Source organism: Tigriopus californicus, chromosome 10 (genome assembly GCF_007210705.1).
Source record: "Tigriopus californicus strain San Diego chromosome 10, Tcal_SD_v2.1, whole genome shotgun sequence".
In the NCBI taxonomy this organism is placed as follows: Eukaryota; Metazoa; Arthropoda; class Copepoda; order Harpacticoida; family Harpacticidae; genus Tigriopus; species Tigriopus californicus.
The window spans coordinates 2,420,046-2,437,019 of NC_081449.1; the positions used below are offsets into that span (position 1 = coordinate 2,420,046).

Genomic DNA, 16,974 nt, shown 5'->3' on the forward strand with positions numbered 1-16,974 from the left:
TACCTCCAAACGTTTTAATGCTTGAAGACACTTTTACAGCGTTCAATTCCAAGATCAGCGTTCAAGGCTGGCGGCAAATGAAATAATGGCATAAATACAGCACGACATGATGGAGAAATCAGACAGAGCCCTCAAGAAAATGAACACCGGATGTTTGAAGAAGCTTTGGGCACTCTTGGAAAAGCATTCGGTTGCCAAGCCCAAGAATGATCTGTAAAAGAGGAATGCATTTGTATGACACGAACTCCCACCTATCATAATGTAACGATGGCCTCGGATAAAAGGGTGATGGACATTGGCAAAAATCCTGGGGAAAATGGGAGTGGTAAAAGGGTTGAAAAAAAGGGATAATTTCAGCCAAAGGTAAAACGTTTTTCTTAACCGGAAATGGGGAATACTTGACCAATAAGCACTGGGCTCATTTCTTTGCTATTGCCACATGTAAAGCAATGGGGAAGCAAGAGGTTTTCATCGGAATTTCCTAGCATAACCACCCAAAAAACACCAAGGGCTAAGAGTGGGTTATCAATCTGAAACGCATCAGAATTCTGTTTTAATCTTGAATATCATGTATTTCAACAACATCCTGAAATGAAGAATTTGTGGCAAGCCTGATTGTTCTACTGGGATATTTCTCATTTTGAACTATCCCTGTTGTAAAGTTATTTTTCAACACCAATTTTCACAGGTTCATATTGTTATGTTCTCAAAGCAAAAGGAAGCTCTGTTTTTTAACAACGGAAAAGTTATTCTTCGCCCACAAGTGAGCAAAATGTAACATTCCATTTTGTCTCGTAAAGTATACCTAAATCACAGTTCCAAAATGCTTGCACTTTAAATTGTGTTCCTTTTCACGCCATGGTACTCTTCTCATCTATCAATTCAATGGTCTAAAAAGCCAAAATAATTCAACTAATATGCTTGTAATTAGTTTCTGGAACTAGTCTCCACAGTCTACTCCACTTCAAAATTAGTCGGTAATAGTAGTTTCGGTTATCTCAGAACAAAAACGGCAAAATAAGTGGAACACATAGTTTCGATGAATCACCCAGAAATTCTGGCCCTAATCATCATCATTTTCCACGGATCAATGAATGCCGACCGTGAAGGCCGACTCAATGAGATCAATGTGTCTCACCTGGTTGTCACGGACACAATCATGATGATTGATCCAAGATAATCCTTATCGATATCGTTGAAATCGCTTGGAGAAATCATCAACACGGAGTAAAAGGCCAAGGCCAACAAGCACAAGAAAATGCTTCCCCATGCCCTCAACTTCTCATGGGGCAATTCCATCGGAACCCTTTTTGTTCAAAAAAGGCTATTAGTCAAGATCAACGTAGCGATCTTGCAAATCCAATGAACTTTACCGTTTTCGGGGTCTTGGACGGAGAGGTTGATTATTGCGGGATATTACCGTTCGGTATTTCAGAGACATGGATTCAAATGAAGGCTCACGCATTTGTTATCAAACGAGACGAACCAATGGCCAAGCTTTGGGGCACCATCAGCGTCTAAATCTCGCTCTGGGACCACTACCAATATGGACAGTATTTGCTTGCATTCTGTACAATAACTGTTGGGCATCGCCAGCCATAGTTGACGTCGTTAACCGTTGGTCCGTTACTTACAGAGTCAATTTCGTTAATGGTTGACTTGTTATTGTTGAGCAATAGTGTCGTAAGTTAATGTTGTTCATTGTTTATTGAAAAAATAAAAACACTCTTGGACACCTTGTGGTGTTTAGTTAGAGTATTAGAATGTTAGTCGCTGCTGAGCATCATTTTGGCCTCAAATCCCGACATGACTGATGAGTAGACCTCGGAAAAAAGGTAGAAAAAAAATCACAAAAAGGTAAATAAAAGGTGTGAAAAATAGGCAAAAAGGTAGAAAATGGTACCAAAATCAGTCTTAAAAAGTGAAAAAACAGTAAATTTCTGTAAGAAGTCTGAAACACCTAGGAATTGTAAGAGTCAGTTTTGAATTTCACTTTGCAGGTTCCTTAGTCACAATCTTCTATAGTTTTATCTGAAGAGGGTTTCTAGATATTTGTGACTCTGGCAACAACTTGCTTGACAATGAGTTAGAACAAAATATGGACAGGAAGAAAATTCAAATTTTGGAGTAACTATAGTGGCTCTAGAAATAACGAGACTTTGTAAATACCTTTTTTAATAGTTGGAGTCCGTCTAAGATTGAAAAGCCATCCCTTTTACCATAACTAGTAATACATTTTTTGAGTAATTCATGTAAAATAATGTTTAATATCTCTTTGCTGTTTGGTGCTAAATGATCTGTAATGGCAATTTTGGCCAATTCATAATCTTTCATGAGGTTGAAAATCATTTTGAGTCTGAAATAGTAGTCTTCATCGTCTTTTTTGACGCATTTCTACGCCTTTCTGTCCAAGGCCAAGCCATAACATATTTTGAAAATTATTGGCATCGCAATACAATGAAGAGGATACTTTCAAATGACATCAAGTCTAATCTGGAAAAGTAAACATAATAATTATCCTTGAACACTTTGACGCCCATCTTTGCACGACTTCTCTCTTGTATATGTTTTCCCCCCAGGCACCATGTACACTTCTCTGACATTGTACACACCAATCTTCGCAAAATAAATCTGCTCCAGATTCAATAGGTCCTTGCTTGGATAAAGAGCCACGTCTCCACCCACGAAAGGGGCCTTTCTTTAATGCCAGACGCGCATTGAGTTGGGCGGGTGGTGGTTACACATAATTGACTCCAAATCCTGGCACTGATTGAGCGGAGAGCCGCCAATGAGCTTTCTCTCTCTCTACGCTGGCTGCGGACTGTCTTTCAAGGAAATGGACTCGTAAGTATTCGAGTCAGGTAAAACAGTGGCCTTCATTTCAGAGATACACAATTATGGCATGCTCGGCCAAGAAGAGCCTCTCCTCATTACGATGTGTTATCGGTTGTACAATCACAGTTGGTATTTTGTGTTCTGGCTTGGATCAAGTCTGTTTGGAGTTAGATCAGGAGGTTCAAGGGTTGGGTTATGGGCTCTAATAGCTTTTATTGTATTGTCGGCTTAGCGTCTCGTTCGTCGGTACTTGACAGTCTCCTGTAATCTGTACTTGTGTCTCCAGACTTTCTCCAATACTGTGAAAGCCGCATGATGCATGTAATGCTGCTAAAGGCTATCCATTATTTACCATAGAAAACCCTCGATTGAGAAAAGCAAATTAAAGACAATTCGTAAGCAAACACTTCATTCTGTAATAACAAACTTGTCCATCTGGCGTGCAAGAGACTTCAAGATTGTCTCGAACGTCCTTGATTCATTCCTTTTTATCATTATAAAAAACATTCAAAGGCTGCAAAGGTCGAGTTACTAAACACGTCGAATCTTAGCCTTCTGTCTCATTATCCGTCTATTTTCTTTTACTATAAAGCCAGAGTACTTTTAACAGGAAATTTGCTTTTGTGAGGTTGTTTCTGCCGTGTTCAGTGTTTTTGGGGCGTTTGTTTTTTCCATAGGCTTTTTTGACCGCAACCGGGAATTTGATCCCCAGTACTGTTAAAATGAAAGGTCATATTTCGTCTTTTTTTTCTTTTAATCTTTACATGATATTTGGTCTCCCAACGCTTCTCGCATTTGAGTTGGCAGACCGAGCTAGTCCTTGAATGTAGGGTTGATCTGGAATGCTATCGAAAAATTTGTCCAAGTCTGACTTGAAAGATGCAACCGGATCAACCAGGTCTACGTATTCCCTACGAATATTAGAGGGAAGCAAGTTAAACAATGAAGGAACCCGAGAAAGCAGAGATGTGGACTTCATAGTCGGGATTCTCGAGGGCTTGAAGGTGCTCTCAAAACACAAATTAAGCCTCTGCGGTCATTAGAATTGACCCTAAATCCTGGGTTGGGACAAAGCTCATGAATGTTTTTGAAGACGTACGTACAGTATCAGATACCTTTCGTACCTTCTCTGAACACTGTACAGTCCCAACTTTTTTTGTCTCTCCCCATACGAGAGCTCTCTCTTTCCTGTGATGTTCCTAGTGAAACATCTTTAGACTTGTTCGACCTTTGGCAAACCTGCTAAACTCATTGGAGCCCAAATGGGTGAGGCATATTCAAGATGTGGCTGGACAATCGACTTGTACAGAGTTAGCATCGTGATACTATCTCTGGGCTTAAACGTGCAATATATCCAACCACACATTTGAAAAGCCTTACCCACCTTCAACTGTATATGCTCATCGAACTTTCCATTATTTTGGGGGAGGACTGTTCCTAAATCTTTCATAACGAAGTAGGAGTGGAGTGTTAAAAGGTCCTACTACTGGAATCTCCGCCATCCCTACCAGAATTAAAATTAATGTGCCAGAATTTACATGCTTAGAGAAATCGCGCAAGATCGCAAATTCTTCCAGCTTTTCGAACGACTGAGATGTCGATTTCGAAATGGGAATATACCCATCAGGACTAGCCTCCCACTCTAAAACGCTAGCCGGAAAATTGAAGTCCCCTACAAAGAAAACTTTCGAGCAGACTGCCTTATCCAACTCATTTCCAGTTAATTGGAGAACTGACATAAAAGAGCTTACTGAACAAGATGGGGCCTATATATTGTTATATGACAAACTATGAACTCTACTTCTCCATTGGACATATGTACATGACTAATGACCAAATCATTCCTAACATATAGGCATACGCCCCCATGTGGGAATATGGGCTTATCAGGACGTATCCTATCACAACCAACTAAGTTGAAACCAACTATGGTTAATTCTTCATCTAAGACCCCTGGCCGAAGCCAGGTTTCTGTTATAGAGATGAATGAAATCTGTCTCTCAACGGCTAGTTCTTCTAAGATCTTAACTTTTGTGCTGCCTTTTTTTAGAAATCAGACTATGCACGTTCAAATGTAACCCCTTTACTGGCCTTATGAGCTAATGGGGATGGTTTGGTTTGGGAAATGGGTTGGGCAGCTACATTTGAATAGAAACGAATTTTGGGAATAGAGGTGGGGCAAGGAATGTTAGGAAGGAGATTGTTTATAGGAATAGGGGCGGATTGGGTATTTGAAGGAAGAGGAGGGAATTAGGAAAGAAGGTGGGGAGTAGGAGGAGAGTGAGGGAGGAAGCTGAATGGGTTAAGGATGGGGTGTGGAGCCGGATTAGGTTTAGGAATAGGGTCAGCTCTAAAACTACGAAACTGAGCTATCTTATTTCTCGCCTTTCTTTGCGTCTCTTCTACGTGGATGGAAGTACACCGTACATTAAAGCACGTCTTAAGTCTCATGGGCTGACGCCACATGTACGAGTGAAAGAAAGGACAATCTACCTTCGAACATCCCTTCTTCTTATTGTGCTTCTCAAGGCCGAACTTGAGAAGTTTTTGACACCATTTAGGATGGTCAAACTGACAGCCTTTTCCTTCATCAGGACAATGCTGCTTTCGATAAACAGGACAGACTGTTTTCTCTACAACTGTCCTATCCTGCTCTTTTTCAAGAGGAGCTACTACGTCAACCTCTACATTGGTCAAATCAGTCGCCTTCTCAACAACTGAGTGAGCCTGTTCTTCAAGCACCACCCTGGTTTCATTGACCCAAGCAACTAAAGCCTCGATAATACAGGGCCTATTTACTACAGAACTAGAAGGACCCTTCCCTGCCAAAACCAAGTTTAGGCATTATCTAGCCTCTTTACTAACTTTTCCTAATACTCGTTGCTTCACTTCAAAGGTTTTGTAGCAATGTAAGAATTTCTTCAGATGTTGCTCTTATGTTGCTCTTTTTCAGACTTGGACAAGTTTTAGACCAAAATTCCAATTTGACCTCACTTTCAAGGGCCAGCCAAAGCGTCAACTCTATGTAATTTGTCGGTGGATCAGATATTGTTTGCATATTGTTTCCCAAAAGAATTATGAATTTGCCATCTTGAATGAATCGAGTTTATATTCCCACCATCGGCATCGGGTCTGGCAAGCAAATCCACAAAAAATGAGGAAAAAACACGAACGTATCTTATAATCATGGGCTCAAAACTGAACATGAATGATGAATTACTTTGAAAACTTCTTTAAGTTATATCTGACCTTTGGCTGCAATAAACGATAAGCAATTGATATAAAGATAATCAATAATATGTAACATGTTTTGAAAGAATTGCCAACAAAGAAGATCTTACTCGTTTACCACTGACATTAGGGAGTATATAAAGTGTATTGACGCTTTTTGAAGGGCGCCAAGTAAGATTGTATAAGGTAATCCTCACTCAAACAAGGTGACATTTCTTTCCTAATACAAATCCTTTATTTCTTACCAGTGTGACGAATCGGCATGAGAATTAGATAATCTGAAATGGTATCTTAAGGACCGTTTATCAGTGGCATTTCCTGAGACAAGAGTCTTGTATTTTAAATCTATCTTCCCTCAATCGCGTTAGCACTCCAGTCAAAATTGATTTTTTTGGACTTCCCATGCTTTTCAAGACTTTACGTTTTCCTCCATCATTAATCCGGCGTCAAGGACGCACAGACCAGCCTGCATAATTGTAAGATTAATATCAGATTTGGCTAGCGCTTGGTTTGAGTAACATTGAAAGATGGATCCCAGAACAGACTTTGCTGAATGTGGACTACATTGAACATGGTGGAACTGCACAATTCCAATAAATGTTGCAATGGCACTTGCGTTTTCCGACAACTGATGCATTTGGCGCGAAATAAAATCTTTGATCCAATTTTATTTTGCAACTTCACAGACGCATTTCCTGTCTAAACTTTTTGGGTTTGCTTCAAATTGCAATTTCAAAATAACGAAAAGAGTCTCCTTGCCTCCTGTTCACTTTACTCGAGCAATTGAACGTTTGACATATTTTATAAAGCCTATTTACACCCGAAAACGGTTGTTGTTATTGGTTATCACTCGTACGAGGTTTTATACCAACCTATTCTTTGTAGTAGGAAAATGAAGAAATATCGGTTTTTACCATGTAAAGAAACCTCTATTTATAAATATTTTCATTATGACATTCCAAGTAATCAAATCAATTAGCGAGATGTGGAACGAAGACAACTTGAATCAGAAGAACCATCGGGTAATGACGAGAGATTGGACCTAAAAGGAATAAATGAGCAGCGGCACAGGCAATAGCCGACCTATTACATCTTTGTTTCAGCAATACGAAATTCAGACTAAAAGAATGCTTTTTCCTCAAAAGCCAGATACGAAAAATGGCATATTGGAAAAAGTATCGTTTAGTCATTCGCTGGAGTTGGAAAGCCTCTCGAGAACCTCGCTCGGGTCCCAAATGTCAGATGACACTAAGATCTCATCAAAAAGCGCCAAGATGTGTAAACATATCCAAAACCTTGACATTCATCAATGAACAGAATAGGAGACCATGTTCCATCTGAACCTAGGTTGTACAGTACGTACCATATTACAGGGTGGCCGAAGGTAGCAAGGTAGCGGCCCTTCTAAACTACCATGGAAAAGTTAACTATAATTCAAATCAAGAATCCCTGCACAAGTGTTTGAACCTTGGTCTTAGAGTACGCCATTTCAAGTTTCTTACAGAGCTTCTGCGTAAGTACATTATTAACTATTTCACAAATCTAGAATAAGAATGCCTGTCGAACCAGTAATTTGTCCTTACTGTAAATACCTAATTGATTTATTGCTTTGATATCTGTCTCCTCCCCTCACGTTAGGTTGCCATTGAGAAGGATCGAACTCGGACATCACGTGATAATCAAATAAGGTAGATCAACAATGAGACTTGGTTTTTGAGGAGGGTAAAAGACGGAAAACACTTCGACAAGATGAAGGTTCTCACGGTTTTTTTATAACAGTTTTTTTGTAACAGTTCCTTTTGTGGCCAAAAAGCGAAGGCTTTACCTCACATGCCAAAAAAGGTGAAGAGTACCAAGAAAATGTATGAAAGTCGTGCATGATAATTTTTCATGTCGAGGAAAACAAGAAGACCCATTACAAGAATGAAGGGAAGCTGTCTCCTGAGGACTGCAGAACTCCCAGGCCACAGACTTTGACTATCTAGTTCACAGAATGGCCATAAAGTGGATTGATAGGCAACATATTTTTTTTAATCGATGATTTGAATCAATCATTTGGTTTGTCTCCCTCTAGGATACCTTACTTTTGTGGCACAANGGCATTCTCGAGCCAATCCCCAGAATTACAAGGTCTTTTCGTGCATGCGTCTTGGTCCTACATCTCCAGGACCACCTTTTACTTCCTCCACCTCATCCATCACTGAGATACGACAAGAAGTCGTTAAATATGTTTGAATTGGTCGTTGTTGCGTCTGCTGTACCGTACATCCAAGTGGATTGATAGGCAACATATTTTTTTTAATCGATGATTTGAATCAATCATTTGGTTTGTCTCCCTCTAGGATACCTTACTTTTGTGGCACAACCTACACAGAAAACTGAGCATATTTAATTTAAGGTTTTGGTCAAGAAGCTGCGGTCCTTTAAACAAATGTACTTACTTCCAACGTCAAGCCTGTTTGATGGATCCATGCCAGATTGTTGAAAAAGTTTGTGGTGCAATATGAAAAGCATAAAATGTAATTACCTCATTGTGTTGAATGATTAGAGGCGGCCCAAATATGCAGAAAAATATCCACATTATGACATGAAATAGACAACTGGTCAATATATGCGTAAAGCAAAGATATGCATAACAAGTGATCATGTAAAAGATATGCTCTGACAGTGCAGTGGGGCTCACAATCAAGAAAATGCTTTAAAATTGAAAAAGTGAATGAATCACCAATCTGTGTAAAGCAATGACTGCAGGGAATGGGAACGGCTTTGAGAGCAACAAAAAGAGTAAATAGGAGGTAGTCAAAACAGTGCGCATTTAGTTCACTTGAGCAAATCCAAATTCCATTGCATTATATTATCATTCGCATTTGTCACCTATGTACTGTTAAGTTTATTGGATATGTGTGTTGACAATAATACTAGCAAATTGACAACAGCCAAGCATTGTCACAAGCCCAGTGATTGTCGTTAACACATGCAGGGGTGCGACTTGCCAGGAAACGAAGCTGGCCATGACATTTTCCAATTTTTATGATAGCTACGCTCCAATTGTTCAATGTCAGTTTTGTTCTTTGTCTGTGGGTGATGTTACCATCTAAAAATCTACTTAAGAAAGGTTCAGAGGAGAATCAAACTGGGGACCTCTCTTTTGCTAGAAAGTCGTACTAGCCACTTCTCCTCCCTAAAAACGTGGGCTTCCGATGGCGGGAATTGAACCCACGGCATCTAGGGAGAAGTATTTTCCCTATTTTTTTCCATTTTGAGCCACTCAGGTGCAAAGTCTTGCTTTGTCAAAAAAAATACGGAAAATTGTTTTGGGCCTTGCCTACAGTTACAAAATGCATAAAATTGTGCAAGAACGTTTGAAATATGCTTATTATGCCAATACACATGTTTTGGGACATAAAGTTCATTATACGTCTTTTGGTCATCTCTAGTGATATTCATAATCAGATTGGTCTGATGAGGGAGTAAATTTCATTTCCCTAAGGTAAGTCGGAGAAGGGCATCAAACCTATGATCTTTGGGAAGAGTGTTCTTGCCTTTTTTTAGTTACCTCTAAACCGCTTTTCCGGGCTTCGACCAAAGTCAAAATATGGATAAAAATATGCAAAACATGAAATATGCTTCATATCTAAATTAACCATCTTCTTGTATTATAGGGTACCTAGAGTTATTTTTACACGTTATCATTCGTAACGAACTTAAAGATGATTTAGCGATCCCTTTTCAACAAGAGAATCCTTGTTTCCTCCTTTACAAGGCGATAATGGCAATCTCGGGGAGCAATAGCTCTTGACTCGGACATCCACTTGAACGTTGATCTAGCTAACGGTGATCTAGGTCGATCTAGGTCCACTACGGTAGTAGTGGAGTGGAAAGCTCTCTGAAACCTCGCTAGAAGACGTTTCAGTTTTGCGTTACCTCCTAATCAAGTACTGGAACATGAAGATGGAATTCATTGAGCACATTCAACACTCTCTCAGCGGGAATGTATCTGATCAGCGAGGTAACGCATAGCTCTACTAAACCTCGCTGTTAGACGTTCGATCTTCGACCGAGCTTTCCACTCCACTACTGACGTACTCCATGACCTAGCATAGGACGAGTAAAGAAGAACCCTAAAAAGGGTAATATGGATAAACTATATACTCATGCTATCAGACCACTTTTGGAGCGGTTCTGGTGAGTCCTACCATAATTTGGCATGACAACTAAAGCAAATCAACTTGACAGCGGACATTGTGGGCATTCTCGAGCCAATCCCCAGAATTACAAGGTCTTTTCGTGCATGCGTCTTGGTCCTACATCTCCAGGACCACCTTTTACTTCCTTCACCTCATCCATCACTGAGATACGACAAGAAGTCGTTAAATATGTTTGAATTGGTCGTTGTTGCGTTGTTTGGAGGAACACACAGAAAATGATAAATTTGGGAGCTGTCGACCATTGGCTTTTTTTCTAAATATGANTATGTTTGAATTGGTCGTTGTTGCGTTGTTTGGAGGAACACACAGAAAATGATAAATTTGGGAGCTGTCGACCATTGGCTTTTTTTCTAAATATGAGCCAAAACATTTCCCAGGGTATATTTGCCACACTTTTGTGATAATATTATGTCTATGATGTTTACATTTGATGACAAAAAATGTACTGCTGTCTGTATATACATAAATACTTTGATGAAAGGTCAGCCATCCTTATAGTTTATCGAATCGGAAGTTCTAATCATTTGTCCACCGAAGGTGAAGAGATGACTGACTGATTTTGAGAGAACGATTTAATCGCTATTGGCCTTGGAAATTGATGCGATCTCTCAATTAACTGGCTTTCATCGCCGGCAATTTCGAAGAACTGTGCGAAGGGATTCTTTGGAACTATAAAACAAACTCTTTGGCCGAGAAAAGTGGTAGTTTTCAGGTTAGAGGCAAATACCACTTAGAAAGGGGGCAATAACATCGAATATTTTTGGTTACTTATAGTTCTGCAGGTTTGAAAGATGACTTTTCCCGTTTCCCAAACACATCAAACCTAGGTTTGTGGTTTTTCTTTAGATAACGGTAGATTCTGAACCTGGCAGATTTGATTTATGCCTACCACAGCTGATTAATAAAGTCGATTGCTGCTACTCGCAGCAAAACCGAGTTTTGATATTCACTTGCTCTCTAATAAAATCGATTTTACCAGCTCATACATTGATTCGTGATGAATCAAAACCCAATGCTAACCCTAACCCTATAACTATTTCACTATTTTCCCTTTCCTTTGGCATGTCTGAACCAAAGTTTCGGTGAACAATACCATCGGTTTCAGATCGGATTGAGCGACAGTTTTCGAACTTGGATCGGAATGGTCATTTGGTCAATTTTCGGCTGGGATTGTGAAAAACGAAAATTGGCAACACCCTGTCGAATCTGATGCACATCTTTATGTAGTGTATATCCTAACAATGTAAGCATTTCTATTTGTTCCACTGTCATCCTCTACTTTCAGTGTTATTCCACGTTCCAGGGCAGCCTCCGCTCAAGAAGACAAGAAGACGCCAATCGAGCGAGAACGAAGCAAGAAACAGCGGGTAAAATACAAGAGAGCACAGAGGTTAAGAGTTGTGGTGGCGATGATGCGTCGTCTACTCTTTGAGTGCATGTGTGGGTTCGGTCCTTCCCTCCTTCCATCCATCCATCCGCTTGTGTTCCATCCATTGGCGTGAAGGCTGGCTAGCGGCTGCCTGACTGACTGACTGACTGGCTAGAGCAGTTTCCACGGTCTCGAGAGGAGAAGAAAAATCCCAATCATTTTCTTCGTCTCTCCGCCATCCTCGTCGTCCTCGTCGTCCTCGTCCTTGTCCTCGTCGTTCTTTCGTTCTTCGGTCTCGACTATCTCTTACTCCGTCAATATTTGGATTGAACTTGGCCGATCCTTGATATAGTCTCTCTCTTGGTGTGTGAATGGAAACAGTGCCATGTGGGCTAGTGTTGTCACCTGGAATAGCGATCAAAAACGATTTCCTCATGCATGTGGAAAAAGCCTTTTTGAGTGCTATTGAGCCGACCACGTACTTTAAGAGTGATTTCAGAGCAGCGATTTGTGATCCTAGACAAACAAGGTCAACAACATTCCATGAATCACCGATCACAGGCAGCTTTGAAAGTGATTGAAGAAAATTGAAAAAGACGGAGTCTTCTATTACTATTGTAAGTGTAGCTTCTTGGCTTCTACGCTGGAATATTTCTCTCCGAGGTTGAATTAAATCCTCGTTCAAGCTTGAAACATGAGTCGACGCAGTCGGAAAAAGGCCCTTTTTTTGTTGGGTGTGCAACTCAATTAACAGGTTTATTTCATGAAGGAGCTTCTTGCATTCATTTGGCGCAAGCCAACATTTCACATGGAAAGATGTATATTTTGCCTTGCAAATGTTCCCAAACGGCGATGACGAGTTGCAAACTTCAAGGGAAACCCCCGGGTAATAGAAAAATATAAGATGGAACCTCATCGAATACGAGATTGTCTCGCAGCAGTTTGGGCCTCTTTTCCTCATAAAACTGCAACTCATGGCCCTTTATGAAAACGCATGAGACAGTCTTGAAGGCCTTGACTAATTGTTATGGATATGTTCCAGAAGAGCATGAACTAATGTATCAGAATACCACCTCATTCGTTTCGGAGTCATTACACTCTTGCCCAAACGAGATCAAAGTCTCGTCAACTTCGATCTTCTTTCTGGAAAGGCCGAGAAAAAGAAACGGATCATCATCGTCATGATCCACTTCCAAACATTTGGAAAGGGTTGGAACAACTTCTCAGGAAAAATGAGCACTGTCTGAATCGAGCTCAGAACAGATCCAAACGTTGGGAACGATTTTTGACACTCAATTGATGACCAAGCAGAGTTATTGGATGGATCAATTTGCACTCAAAGGATAGCAACACAAGTGATAGGTCATTGATGTTTGCCTTTGGAACAAAGGTTGTTCCATTAATGGGGAACATGGCGATCTGACGTCTGCCAGCCTCCACCCACTAGAAATCAAGTTTAAACGTGAGAAATAGCACTAATAGTTACATACAAATCTCGACAGCTGGATCATATCCAGCACCAGTTGCATAAACCCAGGGGTCCTTTCAACGAAATCCCAAGTCACGTTTATGTTTCGAATGGAATTTTGTCGCTAAGCCGAGAGAATTTTCCGGATCCAAGATAAGTACAATAACATCTTGCAGCGCTTCGCTAAAAGATTAGGATCTGGTCTCTCCAAGTAGTTCGGATTCAATTGCTTTTCACAACGACGAACTTTCCGAGCCAGACGAGCCATCCCATTCAAAACCATGAAACTTCTGGAAGTAATCTCGAATCATGAATTACTTCCTGTGGTTATATACATCTCGATCTAGGAAAGTTTGCCGCTTCAGACTTGGACAGAGCATTTAATATACGTTCAATGAAGAGATTCCCAAGATCTGGAGATGATGTTCCATCAACCAAAGTTGAGAATTAAAGTTTTCTTCATTTCTGGAACATTAATCGTGAACCAATTTCTAACTCTTGTAATATGTTTCCAAATGCGTAAGTTAAAAGAGGACATATAAATGGATAGAGATTGCGACTTTGATGCGTGGATCGATCCTTCTTGCTTTCAAGAATTGATTTCAAGATTTGTGTTTTTGTAAAAATGAGGGCAAAGGTGCAACATTCACTGAATAAAATTTCTCCGAAGAGGTGGGCTCAAAATGAATTACAAGGCAAACAGGAATGTGATGTAGTTAGTACGTCTTCTCTCTGATTTCAATCTCGAGCTAAGATCGTCACCTACTTAAAACGTAACCAATTGGCCTCGGATTTTCAGGCGATCCATCTTAATTAATGTTTTTCTTTCCTCATTTTTGGGACATACTTACAGTAGATGGTAAAAAGTGTTGTTCGCCTCTAATTTTTGGTGTTTTTTTTCTTACGTTTGGATGAAAAAACATTTTAAATGCGTATCACAATTTCATTCCAAGGTCAGATATTAAGCACGCTTTGCAAAGTTTAACAAATGTGAGCCAAATACTTTTTTTACGAATACTGAAAGGGCTGCCCAACCCAGCGCCTTTATACAGATAGGAATGGGGAATAATTTTAGATTGCTTGGAGTTTTAGGATGCACCTGATCAAAGATACCTTTAAATTTACCTAGTTAAAGATCTCTCTGGCCTGATGTAGACCGGGAAGACAAGCCTACGTACTCCATCTCTTACTTGGATGCAATTTGCGAAATTATTTCCGAATGAAAAAAGGGTTCTAACGCGAATGCAAAAACATATATTTCAAGCTTATTCAATTTTATATCTTAATAATTTTACAACGGTAAACAAAAGGGTGATGGGGAGAAAACACCAATAAGTCTTGTTTCGTCTGAAATTTCCGTATTTTAATATTTTTCTTTTAATGATCAGTTTTAGGATCTTTAAAAGTCATCTTTTGTCCCTTTTATCACCTTTTCACGTTTTAGTTTGCCCATTTCCATCACCTTTAGGCTCGAGCCTTGTCATCAGTCATGGGAGTGATAATTTTCGACAATAAGTAACTGCAATACATAAAATTTTGTATGTTCAGAGGCCTGTTTTTAAACGCTTTTACCTCTGAGTTAAGGCTTGGATTCATGTCCAAGCACCAAACCCCGAGGTAAGACCCCTAAGAAACTCGTCTTCGGAATATTTTGTTGCGAGACTTGCAAAATGACCTTTTTATCACGGTTTTAAGAGCTTGGGAGCTGTGAGCAACTGACAGAGTGGCTATTTGAAGAGGTGCTTCAGACAAGACAAGGCGTGCCACTAAAATCTTCAAACTCTAATCACTTAAAAAAAGAGGATATGATCATTCGGGCTCCCTGGATGGCTTTTTCATACTGCCCAGACTGATGGCACGTTTCATCATTCGATCTCATTCTTTCTGAAAGTACTCTTCGGTAATAAAGATTGTATGGGATTTTGTTTTTTTTCGGGCTTCCTTACCGCTTCTGGGATTGGAATCGATTTGCTTTAAAGCCTGAGGCATTGAATAGCTTTCTCTGGACGTTGGGCAAGTAAGAGTTTCGGTATTCGCAAATTAGGATGGTGGATCAAGGAAACACTTCATCCCATGAATATAATTTGATCCCACTTTGCGTGGACCGACCACCTTGGCGTCCCCAAAGTTCTAATCGACCCAAAAGAGAGGCTTACGCACTTGCCAAGTTTGATTTGTCAGGAGGTCTAATTCAAGAGACATTGGACTGCCAAAAAATAACTTCAAGTGGCAGGCATGCCATGACCGAAAAACTAGCCGTTTTATCATGAACTTTGAACTATACATTTAAATTGGAAACATTTTGATAAGTTCGCTAAAGTTGGCAAATGTGATCTATACAGTTTTGATATCGTCTTTGGCCTCTCTAAAAACTTTTTAAAATTTCGGGTATTCATATATACCTTGATTTGTAGTGGGTGGTAGTGCAATGAAAGACCTTTCGGAAGGCCAAACTCAATCCAGTTCCACCCACATGAGCCATGATCAATTTGACTGCCTAAAATATTTGGAATGCCAAAAATATACATATTTGAAAAGCCATTTCTTGGGAACCACCATTTGGCAATGGCACAAAAAGTTCCAAAGAAGTGGCTTCGCTCTTTCCGTGTTCCACAGTCCACATGCAGTACACAGCAGTTCTGTGTAGCGTACATGGACACCTCTTTGTGACTTTTTATCGCATAGATACGTGAGTGAAAGCCACATGGAACAAATAGCCTACCGGTTTGTAGTTTGTACCGTGTCTACTTACTGTATAGAACGATTTATACACAGCTATTTGAATAGGCCCGTTTGGGGCCCTGAGGCCATTCGTAAGTTTATCTCTGTCAGGAAAGCAACTGCAGGGTAGGGGCCTCTCGAAGTTTGTTACAACACATTGCTCGTGATTTGTTGAACATCCCCATCGTTTTGTTTATTCATTTCTATTTGGATGCAACTCACACTTTGGCAGATACTGTACATAATACATTTGGCAGGCCTTGAGCCAATTACCCACACTTTTACAAGGCTAATAAAAAAAGAGATCCTAGTTTATTCATCCCATGGCCACACTTGAGTATATTCCTCGAGGTCGAAAGCAAAGTCCAAAATGGCTGAGACGATGAAGTTCCCATCGTACAGAGTAATCTTTGGCGAGAACCCTAAGGATGTCGGAAAACCATGACATCGTGTCTTCTTCCAATTGAGAAAGACAACAAAAAACAGACTTCTCAGACCACTTGGCCTCATGAAGCTCGTTTCCTGAAGTTTTATCTGATGTCTTTCCTCCGCTCTGCAACACTTAATATGCAAAAAACCTTCGGGAACTTATGCACTGGCAACAATCTGCCACAACTTCTTCTAAAGAATAATAATGAATAACAAGGCGTTGGTCATAAGTTGGGCTTTGCTGGCTGGAAATATGAATGGCCTTTGCCAAGTGCTCTTGAGTTGACTTTGGCCAAAGTTTTTTTGTTCGAACTCATCGGCAAACTCGCTCAGTCGAACCAAAATGAACTGAGATTTTTGGACTGAATATTTGCATTTGCCCTCATTGTCCAGGAGGTCGTATCAGTTGTTTGGCTTCTGCTATTGCTCAGATTTTGTTTCTTAAACAAAAAAAAAACTGGAGAGGGATCGAATTAATGATATTACATATATATCGAATGTTGCGGCAACACACTCAGCCCAATCTCGTGACTTCTAGCTCTACTTTCAAGAAACAGCAAATGGGCGTGTTTAAACAAATACGTTCAGTTCTGCTGAAACTGGGAGACGCAGACTCAAAGGCCACNTTAGATTGGACGGGTATCAACCCAATGGATGTCCAAGCCGAAACCTAACCTTCACCGACTTCTTGCAATTCGTGGCCGACTATCCCC

General features: G+C 40.2%; 2 protein-coding genes across 2 annotated transcripts in view; one reads left to right on the plus strand and one right to left on the minus strand.

Moving 5' to 3' along the window:
* LOC131888445 (uncharacterized) lies at window positions 1-1,576 on the minus strand. The gene is made up of 3 exons (XM_059237295.1): window positions 1,374-1,576; window positions 1,139-1,306; window positions 1-211 (listed from the first exon to the last, which is right to left on the minus strand). Exons 1-3 carry the CDS (start codon window positions 1,463-1,465, stop codon window positions 55-57), a joined length of 417 nt encoding a protein of 138 aa, XP_059093278.1. The 5' UTR covers window positions 1,466-1,576; the 3' UTR covers window positions 1-54.
* A 10,393-nt stretch (window positions 1,577-11,969) lies between these two features.
* LOC131889710 (calcitonin gene-related peptide type 1 receptor-like) overlaps window positions 11,970-16,974 on the plus strand; it is a 25,483-nt gene continuing 20,478 nt past the window's right edge. Inside the window, exon 1 of the mRNA XM_059238874.1 lies at window positions 11,970-12,260. The gene's annotated coding sequence lies outside the window, so the exon portion shown is untranslated. The remainder of the gene's footprint in view (window positions 12,261-16,974) is intronic.

Excerpts from the sequence above, each read along its gene's own strand:
- LOC131888445 (XM_059237295.1), bottom strand. The coding sequence starts at position 1,465 with ATGCGTGAGCCTTCATTTGAATCCATGTCTCTGAAATACCGAACGGTA. Across the intron at positions 1,307-1,373 it reads CGTCCAAGACCCCGAAAACG|GGTTCCGATGGAATTGCCCC; the intron begins GTAAAGTTCATT and ends TTGAACAAAAAG. Across the intron at positions 212-1,138 it reads ATTGTGTCCGTGACAACCAG|ATCATTCTTGGGCTTGGCAA; the intron begins GTGAGACACATT and ends CCTCTTTTACAG.